A 19,911-nucleotide genomic window follows, 5' to 3' on the forward strand; every position below is an offset into this window, starting at 1 on the left:
GGGCTCCAGCAGCGGGAGGGAAACTGAGTCAGGATTCAGCCTAGAAGGATCCACGGCACGGAGCTCACCTGCAGCAAGTGGATGTGGTGGCTGTGTTGTGTCCGTGGGGAGCAGGGAGCCTCTCCTCCTCCTCCTGTGCCCACGCTCTGCCCCCAAAGCCCTGAACAAAGGTCCCTTTCTGCCCAGCTCAGGCACAGACCTGTGGCATTAAGGGGCAGCAGGAACGCGGGCAGCAGCGCTCAGACATCAGCAAAGGGGGACAAGAGGGAAGGAGGGGTGCACACCCAACGCAGCCCCTCCAGAGCTGCCCCACTCCCACTGGCTCCTGGAAAGCCATGTCCCCAGCCCCTGGGACAGCCTTCCAGCTCTGGTGCGAGCACACTTTCCCCTTTAAGATGTGGGATCTCTGTGCCAGGGCCTGACCTCGGCATCCTCAGCTGAGCTGGATTAACGGGGCAGAGGGAAGGGGCCCGCCGAGGGGAGCAGGGCCTCCCAGGGCTCCCCACACGCAGCCATAGGGCTCTGTGGGGCTGAGCACATGTGGGCACAGCCAGCACCGTATGCGATGGGGACATCCAGAGAGCATTGGGTGGAGGGACACGCGGCCATGCCGGGGAGCAGAGCGCTCTGGGGGGGCTTTTAAGTGCTCTGTACCAGCAGTGCTGCTACCATGAAGGACTTCACCGAAATCATGCTCTGCCCCGAGGCTGTGGAGCGCAGCGAGGTAGGGCTGGGATGGGGGTGCCACCCGATGGGTCTCCACAGTGCAGCCCCCCACAGTGCCACGCACCGTTGCTTTCGTGCAGACTGAGTTCTGCAACCCCGTCTTCGAGGGCGAGGAGCCCCTGGCGGTGCCCCCAGCTGAGCAGCCACCAGACGAGGATGGGGTGGGAGCCACATCACCCCAGGATGCCCTCGGTACCCGCATGGGGTTTGTACATGCGCCCGTGTCCGTGGGGCCACCGGGAGCCCACCCATGGGGTGCTCCATGTGGGGGTGTGGGGTTGCATGGGGAACTGCTGGCACCCTGGGGACGAGGGGCTGGGCTCGGGGGGTGGCACAGGGCTGGGGACATGGCAGCACCCTGCTCTGCCCACTCTCCTCGCCCTCCCCAGGCCGGCAGCTCTGGGTGCAGGCGGGCTGGCAGTACCGTGCGGACTGCAGGTTCACCTGGCTCTGCGTGGCTCTGATGAGCGCCGTTCTCCTCTTCCTCATCGCCCTCCTGCTGGGCATCATCATCCACCGTGAGTGCTGTGCGCAGGGAGAGCGGGGGGGCTGTGCCACGACCGCGGGGCCAGGTGGGCTTCCAGAGCTCCCTCCCCACACTACATCCATCCCCCTTGGAGCAGAGCTGACGTCCCCACCACCACCCCACGCCCCGGCTGCAGCCCTGCCCGCCCGCAGCACCGCCACCACCACTGTGGCATCCACCCAGAGAGACCCCCAGGACCCCAAACCCTCCACCCCAACCCATGGCCGACCACCTGCAGCCAGCACTTTGGCACCGGGTAAGTCCCCATGCGGGCGGCACACGATGGTGGCCATGTCCCCGTGTCCCCTAACCCAAACCCATTTGTAATACGCAGCATGCGGTGGGACCCTACATGGCCCCGAGGGCTCCTTCAGCTCCCCCAACCACCCCGGCCCCTACCCACCCCATGCTCTCTGCATATGGCACATTGAGGTGGCGGCTGGCATGGCCATCCAGCTGACCATGGATGCATTCAGCGTGGAGGGCACCGCTTCCTGCCTCTTCGACCGGCTGGAGCTCTATGAGGAGCAGGGGGCCCGGGGGGGCACTGCCAGGTAGGGCTGCGTGTGCCCAAGGAGAGGGTGGCCTACCTAGGGATGGGGCAAGCGGTGCTACTACCCCTACTGTGCCCCCAGGTTCTGTGGCAGCGTGGTCCCCCCAACCTTCAACAGCATCTCCAACCGCCTGCGTGTCACCTTTGTCTCTGATGGCAGTGTGGGGGCACCAGGCTTCAGTGCCCGGTACCGTGCTGTGGCCCCCAGTGAGAGTGAGTACACCATGTGGGGTGGCCCCAAAATACCCTTGGGTATGGGTAAGGGAATGGGTATGGGTGTGGATGTGGGTATGGGTGTGGATGTGGGTATGGGTATGGTATGGGTATGGGTATGGACGTGGGTATGGGAATGGACGTGGGTATGGGTGTGGGTATGGGTATGGGTATGGGTATGGGTATGGATGTGGGTATGGTTATGGATGTGGGTATGGGTATGGGTATGGATGTGGGTGTGGGTATGGGTGTGGGTATGGGTGTGGGTATGGGTGTGGGTATGGATGTGGGTATGGTGTGGGTATGGGTACGGATGTGGGTATGGGTGTGGGTATGGGTGTGGGTATGGGTATGGATGTGGGTATGGGTGTGGGTATGGGTGTGGGTATGGTGTGGGTATGGTGTGGGTATGGTGTGGGTATGGGTGTGGGTATGGGTGTGGGTATGGATGTGGGTATGGATGTGGGTATGGTGTGGGTATGGTGTGGGTATGGTGTGGGTATGGATGCAGGTGTGGGTATGGTGTGGGTATGGATGCAGGTGTGGGTATGGATGCGGGTATGGGTGTGGGTATGGATGTGGGTATGGGTGTGGGTATGGGTATGGATGTGGGTATGGGTATAGATGTGGTATGGGTATGGGTATAGGTATGGGTATGGGTGTGGGTATGGGTATGGGTATGGATATGGGTATGGATATGGGTATGGGTGACCAGCCAGGACACCTGCACTCGCACCGCAGAGAGCTGTGCATGGGATGAGCACTTTTGTGACCACGGGCTCTGCATCCACCTGGGCTTTGTCTGCGATGGGTTCCACGACTGCGAGGATCGGAGCGATGAGGCCAACTGCAGCGTGAAGCACAAAGGTGGGATGGCAGCGTGTGACCCCCCCGGCCCTGGGGAGGTGATGGTAGATGGAAATGGGGGCACAGCTGCCGTATGTGTGTGTGCTGTGTGTGTCCCCAGAGTGCGGGGGGCCGCTGACCGCCCTGGAGGGGCACCTCTCCACCCCGAGCCACCCCCAGCCATACCCACACCAGCAGGTGAGAGAAGGGATGCTGGGAGGAGGAGGAGGGCAGGAGGAAGGAAGGCCTCCTCCTGTTGGGGAGACCCCGTGCCCCTGCCCGGGTTCACGGCTCTCATGGCTGTCCCCGTAGCTGTGCCTGTGGCAGATCTCCGTGCCCCTGGGTCACGTCATAGACCTGCACTTCCACAACTTCAGCCTGGAGTCACACGAGGACTGCAGCTTTGACTTCGTGGAGGTTCACGACAGTGCAGGCACCGGAACTGCCAGCCTCATGGGCAGGTGCGGGTCCCGTGGCTCAGCTGGGGAAACGGAGGCACAGAGAGGGCTGCTGGAGTGAGCCGGAGGATGAGGTTTAGGGTTCTGCAAACCCAATATGCCCTCTCATGCCCCATGTCCCTGCAGGTTCTGTGGCCACCAGCTGCCACCCGCCCTGACCTCGTCGCGCCACGTGATGACAGTCCTCTTTGTGGCAGATGAAGGAGTAGCAGACACCGGCTTCTTTGCCACCTACCAAGCCCGCAATGCCACGGAGAGTACGTAGCCAGGCAGGGAGCAGGCTGCCAGCAGGGGCTGTGTGTCTCCATCCTTGGGGGGTTTCAAGGCCAGGCTCAAGGAAGCCTGGCTTTTCCCCCACGTCTGACCCTTCTTAGAGCAGGAGCTTGGGCTGGAGGCCCCCTGCCTCTCTGCCCATGCCCATCCCCATGCCCTGCCCTGGCAGAGACCTGCAGCCCCGCAGAGTTTTCCTGTGGCAACGGTGAGTGCCGGGCACTGGAGTCCGTGTGTGACGGCTGGCACGACTGCCCCGATGGCACCGATGAGCTGAACTGTACTGGGGTCTCCTACCCTGCATTCGGTGAGTGCCCACGGCTGGGGGACGCCCCCCGACAGCCATCCCATAGGCACCACCTACCCCAGGTGCACACCTGGAAGCCATCAGACTCTATGTGATATATAAACCCTAACCCTGCACCTGTCCCTTTGCAGGCTCCATCTGCGAGCCTGTGGAGGTGGAGATGTGCCTGGGGCTGGGTTACAATGCCACCTCCTTCCCCAACATCTGGCTGGCCATCCCGGACCAGGCAGGGGCCGCCGAGGTGCTGCAGGACTACCAGGTGAGCTGCTGGGCTGCGGGTGGGTGCTCTGCACCATGCTGTGCTCACTGCTTCTCTCCTTGCAGACGCTGATGGAGCTCGCCTGCTACCAGCACCTCCGCCTGCTCATCTGCAGCCTCTTTGTGCCCAAGTGCACGCCGGATGGGGGTGTCCTGCAGCCCTGCCGTGCTGTCTGCCTGGCTGCTGAGCTGCGCTGCCAGCACTCCCTGGGTCTCCTCGGCATCCTCTGGCCCATCAACTGCAACATCCTGCCTGACTCCAACGACCCCGTGGAGTGCTTCCAGCCCTGAGACGGAGAGGAAATAGGAGTGGGGGCTGCGAAAGAGCCCCAAACCTCCCTTCTGCTCCAGCTGTGAGGTGTCCTGCCCTGAGGCCTGCCAGTTTGCTCTGTGCTCAGCTCAGTGCCCAGATGCCATGGGCTTTTTGCAGGACTGAGTTCCCGGAGAGGGACTCTGAGCCCTCAGCAGCAGAGCTGTTAATGCTCCGTGAATGGAACAGGGCTTGGCCAGGGTGAGCCAGGCTGCAGGCTGTCCCCCAGAGCCAGCAGAATAAAGAATGTGAGCAGCTGATGAAGTGATGGAGCAGGAGGTGTGTTTGGGGAGGGTCTGTGTGTGGGTCCCACCAGATTATATCGGGGAAATGGAGGCATGGGCTAAGAGAGGGAAGACAGGAGTGTGGGCAGGACTAACAGGGCACAGGACTGTCCCAGTTGCAGGGAGGACATGGGCTGCTTGTTGTGCCCTCAATGGGATGGGGGACCCCAGGGAGATGGATGGGTCTTGGAGAGTGTCATGCAGGCAGCTCCACGGTGCAGGGAGCAGAACTCACTCCAACCAGGGCTCTGCCCTTGCTGGCCATGCTGGCACCAGGCCACCCCCCTGGCCACAGCCTGGCAACACCCTGTGGCCACAAACCAGCTCCAAGCTGGCCAAAGCCAACAGCCCCTTCACACCTGGGGGAGAGCAGCCAGGCACTATTCAAGCACCCAGCTTTTGGGTATGTGGGCGAGGAAGGCTCAGCCAGCAGCGTCACCTTCACCACTGCACCCGGCAGCATCCCTTGGATGCACTCGGTGCTGGAACAGATTCAAGGAGAGCTGGGAGTGCCTTGCAAAACCCAGCACCATCCCAGCGTTGTTGCATGCTTGCAGTCTCCCCGCCTGCTGCCTGCACCTGCAGCCTGGTGCATCCATGCAGCACCACGCCTGCACCCTCTGCAGCCCCCACGGGTGCTCCCAGCGCTGACACTGCCACACTGTGTGTGCCTCACTGTCCCTCTTGCCTTATCCCTTCTGCCAGGGACAAAGCACCAGCCAGGGCATCTCACACCTCTAGGGCTCCCTCTCCCTTCTCCAACTCTGCTCCTTTCCTTTCTCTCTCTCTGCTTTCCCTCTGTTTTCTCTCGTGTTCCCCATTCCATCACGCTGTCCTGCTGCCCAGATGCCTTCAGCGCTGATGATTCTCATCCCACGCCTCCCCTCGCCCCGCTGGGCTGTTTGTCTGGCTCTCCCTTCCCCCTGCTTACAGCGCTTCCGACAACGCGGGATTATTTTTCTTTTTTCCCCTTGTCTTGTAGCTTTTGGCTCCCGGGGCCCGTGATTTCCTTTGGAGTTTGGGAGGAGAGACGTGGGGAGGAGGGGGGGGTGGAGAGGCAGCCTCTCCTCGGGCCTTCGTCAGAGTGAAGCGGTCAGGAAGAGCCGCAGCCATCCCAGCGGAGCGCAGCGGGCCGTGGGGACAGGAGCTGAGGGACCACGGTGAGTGGGGGGGCACAGACACAATGGGGTCCCAACTCCGGCGATGGGGCAGAGAGGAGCCACATTTCTCCTCCTTTTCCTCTTTGCTGCAGCCGTCGCGTCCAGGAGAGGGGAAAGAGAGAGACTTTATGAGGGCAAGGCCACGGGGAAAGGGCTGGGGGCTGCGCTGGGGATGGGAGGGCCGTTGGGTGGTCCCAGCACCGGGGTGGTCCCAGCACGACCCCATGCGATGCCGCAGCCCTGGATGGCTGTATGCGGGGAGCCGGGTGGCTCGGAGCAGGGAGCCGGCCGTGGGGATGCTGCCAAGGGCAGGGCCACGATGCAACTGCAGCTCCCGAGCTGCCGCCCAGCCGTGCACTGCTGTCTGCTGAAACCACAGCCCACGCACGGTGTCACCCGTGGGCATCCTGCCAGCAGTGCCCACCCGGCACCCAGAACCCAACACACAGCCGCTGCCGGCACGTGTGCGCTGCCACTGCCTCCCCTGCGTGGTCCCCTCCTGTTTCTGGCACCGGCATCGCCGCGGTTTGGGTGGGCGATGGGGATGTTGCAGCAGGTGCGGGCAGCGCCTGCCAAAAAGGCAAGTGGGAGAGAGTTGAGGGCAGCTGCGGGGTGCCAGCCTTCTGAACTGGTGCCCACGGGACCGTAACCTGTGTCCTGTGCCCCCTCCCAGCCCCTGCATGGCAGACGAGATGAAGCAGCTCTTCCTCCTCTTCCTCCTCGGGCTTATCAGCAGCTCTGTGCAGATTGAAGACAACAAGATCCCCAGGCAGTGCTCAGGACAGCCGGGCATCCCAGGCACCCCAGGCTTGCACGGGGGCCAGGGTCTGCCAGGCAGAGATGGACGTGATGGCCGGGATGGGGCGATGGGGATGCCGGGCGAGAAGGGCGAGATGGGCCCACCTGGTAAGTAAGGGGTCATGTCAGTAAGGGACCCTCTCCATGGGAATGAGCTTGTGTCTGAACACCGGCACAGCCCTATATTGCCAAGCTGGGAGGAAAGCCCACAAAAATACCCCTTTTGTGCGCCACCACCCTTCTTCTCCTGCATGGATGACCCTCCAAGACTCAGCAGCTTGCTGCCATCGGCACCGCTGCGTTTCTCCCTTCCTTCCACCTCCTGCTTCAGGAACCCCAATGTGGGTGCAACATCCATTCCTTGGCTCCTGGGGGTTGATCTCCTGCCCTTGTGGGGTATGCTGCATCCCCAGACAGAGTGGCAGCACCCATGGGATGCTGAAGCCCCCTGGGATGGGCCTGGGCAGCTGGGATTCCCAGGCTGGGAATTTGGATGGCAGGGGTTGTGTTGGGGACAGCAGCTTCAAGGTTACACTGTCCCCTCTGTGCTCCCTCCAGGAGCTCCCGGACCCCGTGGGGAGACAGGCAGCCCCGGCGTGGATGGCGTGCACGGCGAGAAGGGGGCACAGGGTGAGTGTGCAGTGGCCCCCCGCTCTGCCTTCAGCGCCAAGCGCTCTGAGTCGCGCAGCCCACCACTGGCCGACCAACCCATCCGCTTCGACGTGGTCCTGGTCAATGAGCAGGGCCACTACGACCCCACCACTGGCAAGTTCACCTGCGAGGTGCCCGGCCTCTACTACTTCGCCGTCCATGCCACTGTCTACCGTGCCAGCCTGCAGTTTGATATCATGAAGAATGGGCACTCCATCGCCTCCTTCTTCCAGTACTACGGGAACTGGCCCAAGCCCACCTCGCTCTCGGGGGGGGCCCTGGTTCGCCTGGAGCCCGAGGATGAGGTGTGGGTGCAGGTGGGAGTCGGGGACTACATCGGCTTCTACGCCAGCGTGAAGACAGACAGCACCTTCACCGGCTTCCTCGTCTACTCCTACTGGCACAACTCCGCCGTCTTCGCCTGAGCGTGAGGCTGGGGATGGGGACCCCATGGGCACCCCTTGGGGATGGGATCTGGTCATATGGGAGCCAGGATGCTCAGCATCCTCCCCCTGCCCTGCTGAGGCTTCATCACCTCGTGCCCCACGCAGCGCTGTGCCAGAGCTAAGCATGATCGTGGGCACCCGGCTTTGGGGCTCTATGCCTATGCCGGGGAGCTGCAGTGACCTGATGGCCGCATTGTCCCTATGCACGCAGCATCCCCCCGGCCAGCTTTTCCCTTCGGGCTGCCTGGCCGCTGGCACGGCGAGGGGCCCGTCCTGCCACCCCCTGCCATGTCCCATGGTGGGCGGCCAATCCTGCCCGTGTCACCGGTGTCCCCGTCCTTGTCCCTGTCCTCCAGCCGTCCCTCTCCTCCTTCACCCGCAATAAAGGGGTCTTCATCCCTGCGTCTGCCGCTGTTTGGCCCTGCCGGAGTGTCCGAGGGGGGGCTGGGACCACTCGGGGGGGGCTGCACGGAGGGATGCCGGCTCGCAGCGCGGGGGACAGGACGCCAGCAGGCAGCACAGCCAGCGGGAAGCCGCTAGGTGGAAGCATCGGCATCTCTTTGCTTCCTCCTCCCCGTGAGCCTTCCCCTAAATCATCGAGGGGAGGGGATGGGATGGGGCGGGGTTCACTGCTCAGACCCCCGATCTCGGCTCCATGCAGTGCGCAGCGTTGCGTCCGGGGGTCGCGTCCCCGCGTGGACCCCCCCGGTGTCATGGGGCAGTTTGGGGACCCCGACCGGGCTGGGGACACGGAGGTTGGGGGAGGAGGAATTGTTGCCCCCCCCCCCCACACCGTGTCCAGGACTTCGGGAGCTCGCCAGCCCTCTCCCATCCCGGGATGCAGTGTGAGAGCAGTGATCCGCCTGGGGGAAATGTCCCTATTTTTAGCCATGGAACGAAGAGCTTCCTCATTCCTGCCCAAAATAGGTCCTGCGGGGATAGGGGACGAGCAGGGAGGGGGCTTTTGGCTGGGGGCCGAACTCCTTCACCCAGCAGCCGTGCTGCCCATCAGGCTGGGGACAGCAGGACGAGCCACCCCGCGGTGAGATCAGCGACCCCTACAGACCTCGGGACCACGCAGGGGCCCGGAGCCAAGTGCAGCATCGCTGCACATCACACCTGGGCACACAGAGCACAGCAGTGCCCGGGACCACCCACAGCCCCACAAGGACTTACAGAAGCTATGGGGCCAGGGGTGAGGGCTCGCTCCCCATGGGAGCCCTGCAGCTCCCTCCCAGCTGCAGCCGCAGGGTCACATTGCAGCGGAAGCGGCTGTTTGGGTTGAAGATGGCTTTTTCTGTAAGCAGAGCTGCTCAGGGATAAACAACGTGGCAGAGCAGATCGATGGTCGGAACTGTCTATTCTGGGAGGAGGAAAATGGCTTTTCTTGGGATGAGGCCAGGAGAGGTGTGGGGGGGGGCTGGGAGCATCCTCCAGGCCCTATCATGATGCGGGGAGCAGCAGCTCTGGGCTCTGCTCTCCTTGGGATGCCCTTTCTCTCCTCGGTGCTTTGTATGGGGTCAGTGGGGGACTGCTGGGACCCCCCCCTGAGCAACATAGGGGTGCTGGCAGCTGCCAAGGGAGAAGGACAGGGAGGGGATAAGGTTATGGGAAGCCACAAGAGGCTTTGGTTTGTGGCAATACCTCACAGCTCCTAATGAGCTCCAGCAGCTGCCCCCTGAGGAAGGAGTGGCCACAGCCCCTATTCCAGCTGCACCCAGATTGGGGAGGGACCACCACCCCTTTGGCGAGCAGGAGGGTGAAGCCACTATAAGAGCGGGGTGAGCAGATAGATCTTGTTGTGCATCTGACAGAGGTGGCAGCTAGAACAGAAATGTTTATTTAATTAAAAAGAAGAATTAGTGCTGGCAGCCCTTCCTAGAGCAGCAAACTGCTTCTTGGCCACAGTAAGGTCACAGTCTCCAGCTGAAGGCTTGGACCCCCAGCAGGGCTGGGGCTGCAGCAAGAGTCCGGGGCTGCCACGTGCAGCTTGCAAGAGGTGTTGGCTGTGTGTGTGCGCCCTGAGGTTGCAGAGGAGGTGAAGATGCCAAGTGGATCGATCGTCACTGAGATCTTGCAGCACCAAGAGCCCAAACCTTCAACTGCAGGAGCAGAATATGGAAATGCCCTCCGTGGCAAAGGCTGTGCTGGTGACTCCTGACTGAGCTGGTAAGGAGAAGTTCAGCTTGGGGGAGGGGACGGGGGCTGTCCTCAATCAGGGGAGGATGAGGTGGGCAAGCAAAGGGCTCAAGTGTGCAACCAGAGCTGAGGAGGGGTCCATCCAGCTCATGCACACAGGTAAGGCAATGCCCACACCAGCACTGTGCATGAGCTCTCGTGGCTGTGCTGGGAAATGGGCCCCTGTTGGGGTATCCAGAGTGCCTGTACAGCAGTGTGAGGACAAACAGGAGGGATCTGTGGGCTCTGCACACTTTGGGGACTGCGGTCTTATTGGGGTGATGGCAGCCATGGCACTGTTCCTTGTGGGAATGGGAACCACCTCGATATCTGGCAATAGGTCACAGCAGCAGGTGGCTGAGGAGCAGTGCTCAGCTGTGTGCCCCTACAAACCATGCCAGAGGAGCTGAAAGAAGGGGGCAAGACCAAAGGAGGATCCAGCTGAGGGCTTCAGGAGAGCAGACACAGGCTTTGGGGATCTGCATGGGAGAATCCCACGTCCTGGTGAGCAGAAGGGGACCAACAGGACCAGGGATCACCTCCTCCCGGCTCAAGCGATGTTTCCATCTGCATCCCAATGAGAGGGAAACCCTGCAGAGGCAGCAGGGAGTTTCCATTCATGACAATACCCACAGCCCAGCTGAGCACAGCCCCACGCAGTGTGCTCTGAGCCGCTAATGAAGGAGCGAAGCTGGTGTCTGGGAGCAGCCCAAAGGCCCCCCATGGTTCTGCTGCTGATCATCACCTGCTCCCTCCCCATCGGCCGGGGGCTGTGAGCTGCTCCGCAGTGCGTGTCTGTCACGCCAGCTCCCTGCTGTCACACAGGCAATGGCAGCTCATTAGGGCTGGGATGTTGCAGCTGGGCAGACAAAGGGATGCCAGGGATTTTCCCAAGGCCTGAGGCATGCTTCAGTTCCAGCAAGCTGTCAGCACCCCCCACCTCAGTGCTTTCAAGTGGGGGTAACCCAGCAGCATCACACTGCTCCCACCCTGGTAGAAGGGAATGCACCCAGGACCTCAGACCTTGTGCCCATGACGGGTCTGTGAGCATTGCTGCAGCCCCACACCAGCTCCATGGTGTTGGAGAAATATCAGGACACTGCGGGCTGCATTCAGCCAGGGGATGGTTGCATTTTCCTCTTGTAATTGCTTGCTGCATGTGAGCCAAGTGCCATCAGAACAGCTCCCAGGGGAAGGCTGTGTCCTCTACATCCTGTTCTCACTTGACCACAGTGGGGTGATGTGGCTGTGTGCATCTCTACATCCTCTTCTTGGATGCTCGTTGCACGGGGCATCCTCCTGCCAAGTCCCCCCCAGCCCACCTCAGCTCCCTGAGGACGTGGGTGAAGGCTGTGCCTCAGTTTCCCCTGCTGCAGCTGGCCCCCTGCACGGCTTGGCAGCCCCATGCTGCCACTGTGCCTGGCTGAACTATGCTCCTGCAGCCTGCCTGCAATCCCCCTGCATGACTTTCAGCCAGAATGTGAGGGCTTCCTCATTAAAATTAGTTTGTTCACTGGCATAGCCCTGCCAAGGCAGGTGAGTTCAGGGTAGGGTGAGCCAAAACTCCTGAGGTCTTTGCCCATCGGGGTCCTGAAATGTATTTTCCAAACAGTTTGCAAGGATTCTGGAGAAGCCAAGGGTGCTTAGAAGCACACAGCAGCCTGCCAAGAGCTCAGATCAGGGCCAGGGAATAACTGTGCAGCAAATGCATCTGCTCACCAGTAGCTCAACACAGCTGAGCCTGTCTTGGCCTTCTTGTGAGGCAAAGCTGCCCCTATTCTGCCTCCGTCCCTGAGGATACCGGGCTTGCCAACACCCTCTGTCACAAGCAGCAGGATGTGGAAGCACCAAGGACGCATGGGAGCTGAGATTACTCATCTTCATGCTTTGTTCTGCAAGCTTGGGAAGCCTCAGCCCTTCTGCTCTGGGCTGCTCCAGCTCTGGAGAAGCAAAGCACAGATTGCTTTGGTCCAGCGGAGAGAAGCACACATTTCTTTCCAGGAGCAGCTCAAGACCCTCTGCTTACCCAGGGATAAGCAGAGAGGAGGTCCCAAGGGAAGCCCACCCCAAGAAGGAGGCAGCAGGCAGCTTCTGGTAGAGGAAACTTTAATTTGCTTGTTTGTAGTGCAAAGAGTTAAACTTAAGGCAAAGCTTTCTCTCTCTTTTTTTTTTTTTTTTAATAAACAGGCGAAAAAAACAAATGGGCCCCTAAAACAGTGACTGCTATAATAATTAAAAAAAAAAGATTTATGGGGAGAAATTGCAGTCTGGAGAAGGTGTCCTTCCTCCCCTGAAACCCACATAGGAAACATTGCACCCCAAGACCACTAGCTGGCCCCAACCAGCGCTGAGTCCATCTGAGCTGCAGGAGAGCTGGCTTGGAGGTGAGGATGAAGAGACCCCAGCACAAAGCAGTCCCTGCAGAGCTGCTCTCAGACACCATCAGAGCTCGACGCAGCACAAGTTTGCTGTGCAGAGTTGTCTCCCAGCATGGCCTGGCCTCTCTGCTGCCTCTGTTTTGGCTTAAATTACTAATCAATTATTTGTTAGCAGGAGAATGGAGAAAGCCACGCCAGCCGCCCCCGGGCTCTTGGCTTGGAGTCGAGGAGTCAAGGCTCCTTCCAATCTGGCTCCAGCCAAAACTGGCTCTGATGCATGGCTGACCCCAGACAAGCAGCTGAAAAAGGGAAAGCTTTTTAGCGCGTGGCTCTCTTGCAGCCCAGCAGTTTCTTGGAGCAGTGCTGGGCTGAGGCACCTCAGCCCTCCCCAGCTAGGAATAGATGGCCTCGTCAGACTTTGTGGGACAGTTACATTAAACAAACTGTATTTCACACAGCAGGCAAAACAGAGGCGTAACCCTGCCCTAAACAAACATAGCTGTGGTCCTGTTACTGCTCTGTGCACACGTCTGCAGGTCCATAGCACTTGTGCCTGGAGCTGGAATGTCTCAGTGGGCTTCAAAGAGGATTGGGGTGTCCCCTTGCCTCCCAAAGAGCCACCCCTTCCTGCCAGCCCAGCCTGGAAAGTAGCAAACACTCTCCAGCCTTAAGGAGCCTGAGGGCTGCTCAGATTCCCCTGGCAGCAGGTAACAAACTCCCTTCAAGCCCCTCCATGCAAGTAACATGGTATGTGCTTGCTGGTCTTGCATAGGTGTGGAAGCAGCAGCAGCACTGAGCTCTGCAGGGAGATCGTGCTCATTGTGGCTCCTACTGGCAAGGGAAAATTGGGACACCAAAGCCGTGGTGGCTGGGACACTAAGGTGCCTCAGAAACCCTGCTGTCCTCCAGCTGAGAGCTGGGCTCAGCCCTTTGGTAGAAAAGCCTAAAAAGCTCAGGTGTGCTTTGCTAGAGCCTTGCAAAAGGGGCATGTGAATCCATTCCCTGGGAGCTGCCCCACTTAAATGGAGGAAGAAAGAGTGCAAATGCAGTCCACCAGGTAGTTTTTTGGCCAAGCCTTGGTAAAAGAACACTCCTTTGCCTTGCAGCAGTCCCAGTAATTCCCAAGGTAGCACAGCCTTTATCCTTCCATCAGCTTTGGCTAGGAGGAACCAGAGTATCTCTCCGTGCTTTGTTTCGCATCACAGGCTCAAGGCAACAGGCCTTGAAGCAGAAGTTGTCAAGTACAAAAACACAAAAACAACCTTTCAGCCTGCTGCAGAGATCAGCTACTGTTGCTTGCTAGCAGGAGCTACAGCCTAGTTGTGCACTGAACGTGGCTGACAGATACCTCTGACAGCCTCTTGGTCCTTCAGCACCGTCCTTAGTTCTTTGGAAACAACTCGGGGCAGCCCTGGGAAGAGCCACCCTGCGTTCCAGTATGAGGCAGAGGCAGGGGTGTCTTCAATCACCTGGGAAAACAACCCAAACCACCCACCCCACAGTTCACAAGTATACATTGAGCGTCTGGAGGATCATCTGGCGGCACAGCGGGCAGTTGCGTTGGTAGATAGCCTGCTGGAGGAGGACTTCTGTGCACTCCTGGCACAGGCACAGGTGCCTGCAGGGCAGAAGCAGCACTGTCTTGGTTTGATCTTGACAGATGACGCATTTCTTACGTTCCTCTTGTTCTTTCAGAAGCATCCAGGGGTCGTCGTCCGGAACGCCTGCTCCATCCCCAGCTGCTGCGTTCAGCTGCTCTCTCCTTGGAGCCTTCCCCCAGGAGGTGCTCGGCTCATCCCTGGGTGCCTGGAGACGCTGCCCAGATACAGTGCTTCGACTCAAAGATGGATGTGCCTGCGGGACCTGCTCTGCATCTGGCTGCTCCTCCTGCTGGGCTGCAGCATGGCTGTCCCCTGCCAGCATCAGCCTGCCCAGGCCCTGGGCCGTCCCTCGCCGGTCGCTCTCCCGGTTCATCGTTCTGCCCCCTCGGCTCCAGTTGGTCACCTGCAGGCTCCAGTCCACCAACCTGCGCCAGGTCTGCGAAGTCAGAGCCATGCCCATCATCAGAACAGCCATCTGGTAAAGCCTCCACACCTCCTGCTGCAGGCGGGGATACGCAGGCAGCGTGTGGAAGTAGCCCAGCACGTGGCCCAGAAGCGTGAGGAGCAGCCCAGGGTTGAAGATGACGGTGCTGACGACAATGATGGCGAGGAGCAAAGCCAGCCCATACACGTTGACAAAGAAGATGCCAATGAGCAGCTCGGTGGTGGAGACCAGCAGCTCAAAGGCCAGCTGGCAGGGCGACCAGAGCAGGATGGAGATGGCAATGGCGCTGCTGGAGACGTGTGCCATGAAGGCGGCCAGCAGGTCGGCAACGCGCAGCACCGGGCTGACCACCGAGTCCCAGAGGGCCAGCAGAAGGGTGAAGAAGTTCTGCGTGCCCAGCAGGCACAAGTTGACCATGCTGTTGACCAGGTAGGCCAGCAGGCTGACCCCGATGGCCAACCCCTCGCCCGCCTCCCTCAGCAAGGCCTGCCCCGAGCCCAGCAGGCTGCAGAGCCCGCGCTGCAGCAGCTCCCTGCCCCGCAGCCCCAGGTGGGTCAGCAGGTGGCCCAGCACCTTCAGGCCCTCCAGGGCGGAGCAACAGCCCCTCAGCAGGCCGCCCAGCCCCTGCATGGCCCCCAGCGCCAGCCCGCAGGCCGCCTCGGCCAGGCCGCACAGCCCACCCAGCAGCCCGTTCCAGCAGGCCCACATCCCGGCTGTGGCCGCTCCGGGGAGGCTGGCGGCGGTGGTGAGCAGCCAGAGCAGCGCGGTCACCAGCGAGGACACCAGGAAGAAGTTGAGATCGAGCAGGAGGAGCAGCAGGTCCAGCGCCAGGCGCAGGCCGCGCAGCAGCAGCAGCACCAGCTCCATGGCGGGGCCGGGCCCGGCCGCAGCCCTCAGCCGAGGCCCGAGCGGGGCCCCCCTGCTATGGGCGCCGCCATCTTGTCGTGGGAGGGGACGCGGCGCTGGCCAATCGGAGGAGGGGGACGCGGCGAGCCTCGCCTCCCATTGGGCGGTTCGGAGGACGCGACGGGGGAGAGGCGCCTCGGATTGGTTGTCTGCGCTAGGTTGGATTTAAAGGGCCAGCAGCGCCGGATTAACTCCTACGAGCGGTCCCCACCCGGGACGGGCCGCGGGGTCACGCGTGTGATGAGTCGGTGCCGCCCTCAAGCGCTGGCAGCCGGAAGGTTTCCGGTTGTGACGTTCCAGCACAGGGTCAGCCAAGGCAGTGCTGCTGGCACCACATCAAGCGGTTTCCTGCACAGGTCTCAGAATAATTCCAAGGCCGGGACCAGCCCAAGGTTTGGCCAGGGAGGACCTCTCACAGCAGGTCCTGCTTCCTGCTGAACAATTACTGCCAGCTTCCAGGCTGGGCATCCCCAGAAGACAGCCTGGCCCCACTGCCTGGATGGTGACGCCATGCAGAGGAACACCCAGCATCGTGCCCAAGGCTTTTTAAGGAAGGGGAGAGCAAGCGGAGCGGATGACCCATGGGAAAGACATGCAGGGCCCTGGGCAGTGCCTGGACATGGGGGGAGCCCCTGGGAGTATGGGAGTAGGGCGCCTGGGTGCCCCTCCTGCAGCCCCCTTCCACTGCACAGCGAAGCCATGTGTCTGTCTGTCTGTCCGTCTGTCCCGCTGGTTGCTTTCAGGTGCGTTCCTTCCCTGCCTGGCTGGTTTCAGGGCTTTGGCTGTGCGTTCCCCCCCTCGTAGGGTGTGTGCCGGTGCCCACGTGACAGAGCCAAGATGCTTTGAGCATTTATGGTAATGTTTGGATTTCTTATTGCTTTACCAGGAGGCAAAGAAATAAGGGGGGGGGGGGGGGGGGGGCAGAGCAGCAGAGCCAGGCGTGCTGTGCTCCATTCATTCCTTGCTCCGTGCAGTGGGGAGGGGCCCTGCGAGCCCCATGCACCTGCATCCAGTTTTCCAGGGGGCACAGAGAAGGGCCGAGAGTTGCAAGGCTTCTCCTTCCTTGCTCCTTTTTCCTGCAAGGATGTGCAAAGAGCTGGGGGAAGAAGCACCCTGAGAGGAGCACAAGGGGCCGCAAACAGCAGGAGGGGGGGTCATTGAAACCTGTGCAGGATGGGGTGCTTGGCAGCCTGCCCCCAGCTGGGCAGGCTCCCCCCAGCTGTCCCCACACTTGCTGGAGGTGTGGGCGCGATGCCACCGCCCTCCCAGCTGTGCACGGCAGCTGCCTGGAGCAGGGCGGGCTCCTGCTGCTCAGCCTTCATTCCACTCATTGAGTCAGGGCTGAGCTGTACCTTTGGGGTGTAAGAATCGGAGTGTGGGTGCATCGTGCCCAGGGCTGTGCTGGCACCCAGCCCTGCTGTGAGGCTGCATCACTGCCTTCCCAGCTCTGAGCTCACCGCAGCGTGTCGGGAAGCAGCAGCAGTCAGCCTGGGCTGCTCCAGAGCTAAAAACAAAGAGATGAAGCATCCCAGTGCTGGAGGAGCTCTCTGGTTGTCCTGGCTCTGTGGGGATGCGTAATGCTGTGAGGCGTGTGGGGCATAGCGTGCGGCTGTGGGGGTGGAAGAATGGGAGAAACAGGGAGACAAAGGGTTGGCAGCCCAGCCTGCAGCTGCATAGGGGGGAAATGATGCTGAGGAGGGGGGAAATGGTGCAGGGGGCCACCACGGCTCCCACCTACGCTGTCTTGCAGCAGGGCACAGCTTCCCCGGCCCCAGCATCTCCTCTCTGTGTTCCTTGGGTGCAGGAAGGGTGGTGCTGGGGTGTGGGTCCTGCTGGCATAACGCCTCCCAGCCCTGGCTGGGCCCATGGAACTGTTCCCAGGGTGCTGACCCCGTACCGGGGCAGGCTGGCCAGCACAGCATGGTGACACCAGCACGCAGCCCTGCCGTGGCTGCTCTCAAGGTGCCCAGCTGAATGCCCCAGCACAGCCCCGTGCTTCAGGTCAGGGTTAAACAATGGCTCATTTCAGTACATCCGTTCCAGAAAGGTCCCCATCCCTGTCCCCAATTGGGCTCTGCTCCAAAGCAGTGTGCTTTGCTCTTCCTCCAGCCTCCATGTCTGGGTGGGAACGAGCTGTGTCCCCGAGCATCCCCACTGGAGGCACCACCATCCATAGGCTGTGGGGATGGGGAGCCCAAGGGCTGTAGGGAAGGGAGCTGGGATCTCTCTGTCCTGTTGGAACTCAGCCAGGCAGCCCTGGGAAAAGCAAGTCCTCGTCCATGGGAAAGTCCTGTGAGGAGAAATCCATGCCTGGCCCCACAGCTCCCATGGGTGCGAGTGGCCTGATGTGTCCCCAGCGTGGCGGGCGCAGGCAGGGGGATGGCATGTGGACAGAGCCCTGCTCGCTGCCCTTACCCTCTTTCGAGCAGCCCCAAACCCTGCACAGCATGGAAGGGCCCCCCCAAATCTGATGACACTGTGATTTTTTTGGCTTTTCCTTCCTACTCAGTGATGCGAGCTGGGGAAGCCCGGTGACGTGGAGAGCCGAGACCTCCGGTGCCCGTTCCTCTGGGAGCTTCAGCATTAGCAGGGGGTGAGCATGGAGCACTCCCGGGCCCCCGCCTGCCCCTGCACCATGGGACCCCCCGCCATCCAGCCTCATAATCCATCCCATTGTGCAGACGGGTGCCTGGCCCCAGCCCATCTGGCGCCAAGACAATGGGGCCTTTTTCCATCTGGCAATAGCCAGGGGGAGATGAACTCAGCATCTTCCGAAGGAAAAGGCATGTTTATAAATAGCTGTCCCCGCTCTGCCGGCTTCCCCCAGCCCCAAAGCCTTCCCCTCACCACTGTGTGTGCTCAGGGCTGAGAGAGGCTCCTCGGGCACAGACGTGATGGTGTGTCCCAGTTTGGCTCTGCACGTGCGAGCAAGAGGGCAGTACGTGGCCGTCTGCACACCATGCAGGGCTGCACCTGCTCTGGGCTGCAGGGAGCCCCCATCCATGACATGGGGTGAGCATCCAGCCCCGGGTGCAGGGCTCCTTCCCCATGCCTTGGCGGTGACCCCCAGCCGGGTAGGGTTTCCCCTTCGCTCCCCAGCTGTCCTTATCCATCTGTGCTGCACGTTCTCAGAGCAGGGTTGCATGCCCCAAAGCCTTCCCAAAGCCACCGTCACCAGGGCAAGCGTGGGGCTGGGCGTCCCCTTTGCCATCTCAGCTCCTTTCTGGGGAGCTTTGCCACCACTTAGCATCTGCAAAGCTGCCTTCCGTCCCCAGGTGCACAAATCCAGATGTCATCTTCCTTCCCCCCTTCTGCTCACATCCTTCCTCCACCTGCTTCCAGCCCCTCCTAAACAAAGCCCCGTAGCCATGGTCAGTAATCCCTGCAGAAGAGAGAGCGGAGGCATAAAGGAGCACCGGGAGCCCGGCGGAGTGAGGGAGGAAGGGAGCTTTCTGCTGAGCCACGGCACGTCACACAGGGCTCTGGTGGTGGTGCAGGTTGTCTGTAGGCTCCTGGCACAGCTGATGCTCATCCCTCACCCTCCACCCAGCATCACATCCTCGCAATTCACCCCAGGCTGCGATCCAGCCGTGCATCCTGTGGGCCCTATAGCTGGAATGCAGCCCCAGGGGTTTCTCCCCAGACGGACGGAGGCAGTGAGCCTCCCACAGCTGAGTGCTGGCCTCGCTCCCAGCCCTTCCCTGAGGAGGGGGCCCCTTTCACCCCAACGGTGTTGTGTGAAGCGGCGCAGGCCTGGGCGGATATGGCAGCCGGCTTCCATCTTCCTTTCATTCACTCCAAGCACAAGAAGCCATGCCAGCAGCACTGCATCACCCAGCACCCATCATCATCATGGGGTGAGCGCTCAGCCCCATGCACGGCCCTTCCTGCAGCCACCCCTCCCCGCCGGCTGCACAGAGCCAGGTGCAGGAGGAGCAAATGCAATTACAACCTGCCCGCAGCTGGCGATGCTCAGACAGCCCCGTGAGACAGCCCTGCCGTGGACACGCCGCCTGTGGGGCTGCCCCACACCTCGAGCAGAGCAGGGATCCATGCACCGACCTCCCCTCTCCGGCTGCGTGTGCGGCCCCACGGCGCGGCGCATGCTGTTTGTTTGCATAGCGGCGAGCGGGGGCCGAAGCCAAATCCATTAAGCAAGCAAATAAATAAGAAGGCGTGAGATAAAGCAGCTGAAGGCAGCCCGCCTGCTGCGCTCCCTGCTGTGCCTGCACCCACTGGGTGCCAGGTGATTTCACACCCAGCCCGGCTCCCAAACCCATTTTCCCCAGAACCGTGAGGGTTGTTTGGGAAACAACAAAAACCCACCGGAGGAAAAAGTTCTCTTCAAAGCAAAGCGCCCCAAAAAGCAGCCGGCACACAGAGGCTGCTGTAGGCTGGCACCCTCAGCCAGGCTGTTTTCTCATGGGAGTGGCATCGCCCTTTCCCAAGGGCTGGGAATCTTTGCTTCGCTTTATTTTTAACGCGGAATAAAGGCACGCGGTGGAACAGAATGCAGGGCAGCGTGGCAGCCAGGCTCTGCCACTTGTTTGTTTGCAGCGCTGGGTGCTTTCTCTGCCCTCACCGGGTGGCATTGGTA

The 19,911-nt window shown here is 61.1% G+C and overlaps 4 protein-coding genes across 4 annotated transcripts; 3 read left to right on the plus strand and 1 right to left on the minus strand.

Moving 5' to 3' along the window:
- The first annotated feature begins 484 nt into the window (after nt 1-484).
- On the plus strand, nt 485-4,731 carry MFRP (membrane frizzled-related protein). The gene is made up of 12 exons (XM_040652071.2): nt 485-724; nt 807-918; nt 1,116-1,244; nt 1,587-1,806; nt 1,888-2,018; nt 2,760-2,885; nt 2,986-3,062; nt 3,177-3,325; nt 3,449-3,579; nt 3,765-3,899; nt 4,031-4,158; nt 4,224-4,731. The coding sequence occupies exons 1-12, from the start codon at nt 671-673 to the stop codon at nt 4,446-4,448; spliced, it is 1,617 nt and encodes a 538-aa protein (XP_040508005.1). The 5' UTR covers nt 485-670; the 3' UTR covers nt 4,449-4,731.
- A 1,076-nt stretch (nt 4,732-5,807) lies between these two features.
- C1QTNF5 (C1q and TNF related 5) lies at nt 5,808-8,208 on the plus strand. The gene is made up of 3 exons (XM_001232466.7): nt 5,808-5,911; nt 6,585-6,817; nt 7,268-8,208. The coding sequence occupies exons 2-3, from the start codon at nt 6,592-6,594 to the stop codon at nt 7,783-7,785; spliced, it is 744 nt and encodes a 247-aa protein (XP_001232467.2). The 5' UTR covers nt 5,808-5,911; nt 6,585-6,591; the 3' UTR covers nt 7,786-8,208.
- Nucleotides 8,209-12,073: 3,865 nt separating this feature from the next.
- RNF26 (ring finger protein 26) lies at nt 12,074-15,364 on the minus strand. Its single transcript, XM_004948037.5, has one exon. The coding sequence runs from the start codon at nt 15,273-15,275 to the stop codon at nt 13,866-13,868; it is 1,410 nt and encodes a 469-aa protein (XP_004948094.2). The 5' UTR covers nt 15,276-15,364; the 3' UTR covers nt 12,074-13,865.
- A 2,686-nt stretch (nt 15,365-18,050) lies between these two features.
- LOC124417377 lies at nt 18,051-19,825 on the plus strand. Its single transcript, XM_046903804.1, has one exon. It carries the CDS (start codon nt 18,209-18,211, stop codon nt 19,466-19,468), a length of 1,260 nt encoding a protein of 419 aa, XP_046759760.1. The 5' UTR covers nt 18,051-18,208; the 3' UTR covers nt 19,469-19,825.
- Nucleotides 19,826-19,911: the final 86 nt, after the last annotated feature.

This window comes from Gallus gallus, chromosome 24, assembly GCF_016699485.2.
Source record: "Gallus gallus isolate bGalGal1 chromosome 24, bGalGal1.mat.broiler.GRCg7b, whole genome shotgun sequence".
Classification (NCBI taxonomy): Eukaryota; Metazoa; Chordata; class Aves; order Galliformes; family Phasianidae; genus Gallus; species Gallus gallus.

Excerpts from the sequence above, each read along its gene's own strand:
- MFRP (XM_040652071.2), top strand. The coding sequence starts at position 671 with ATGAAGGACTTCACCGAAATCATGCTCTGCCCCGAGGCTGTGGAGCGC. Across the intron at positions 919-1,115 it reads ATCACCCCAGGATGCCCTCG|GCCGGCAGCTCTGGGTGCAG; the intron begins GTACCCGCATGG and ends CGCCCTCCCCAG. Across the intron at positions 2,019-2,759 it reads TGCTGTGGCCCCCAGTGAGA|AGAGCTGTGCATGGGATGAG; the intron begins GTGAGTACACCA and ends CTCGCACCGCAG.
- C1QTNF5 (XM_001232466.7), top strand. The coding sequence starts at position 6,592 with ATGGCAGACGAGATGAAGCAGCTCTTCCTCCTCTTCCTCCTCGGGCTT. Across the intron at positions 6,818-7,267 it reads GGGCGAGATGGGCCCACCTG|GAGCTCCCGGACCCCGTGGG; the intron begins GTAAGTAAGGGG and ends TGCTCCCTCCAG.
- RNF26 (XM_004948037.5), bottom strand. The coding sequence starts at position 15,275 with ATGGAGCTGGTGCTGCTGCTGCTGCGCGGCCTGCGCCTGGCGCTGGAC.
- LOC124417377 (XM_046903804.1), top strand. The coding sequence starts at position 18,209 with ATGGTGTGTCCCAGTTTGGCTCTGCACGTGCGAGCAAGAGGGCAGTAC.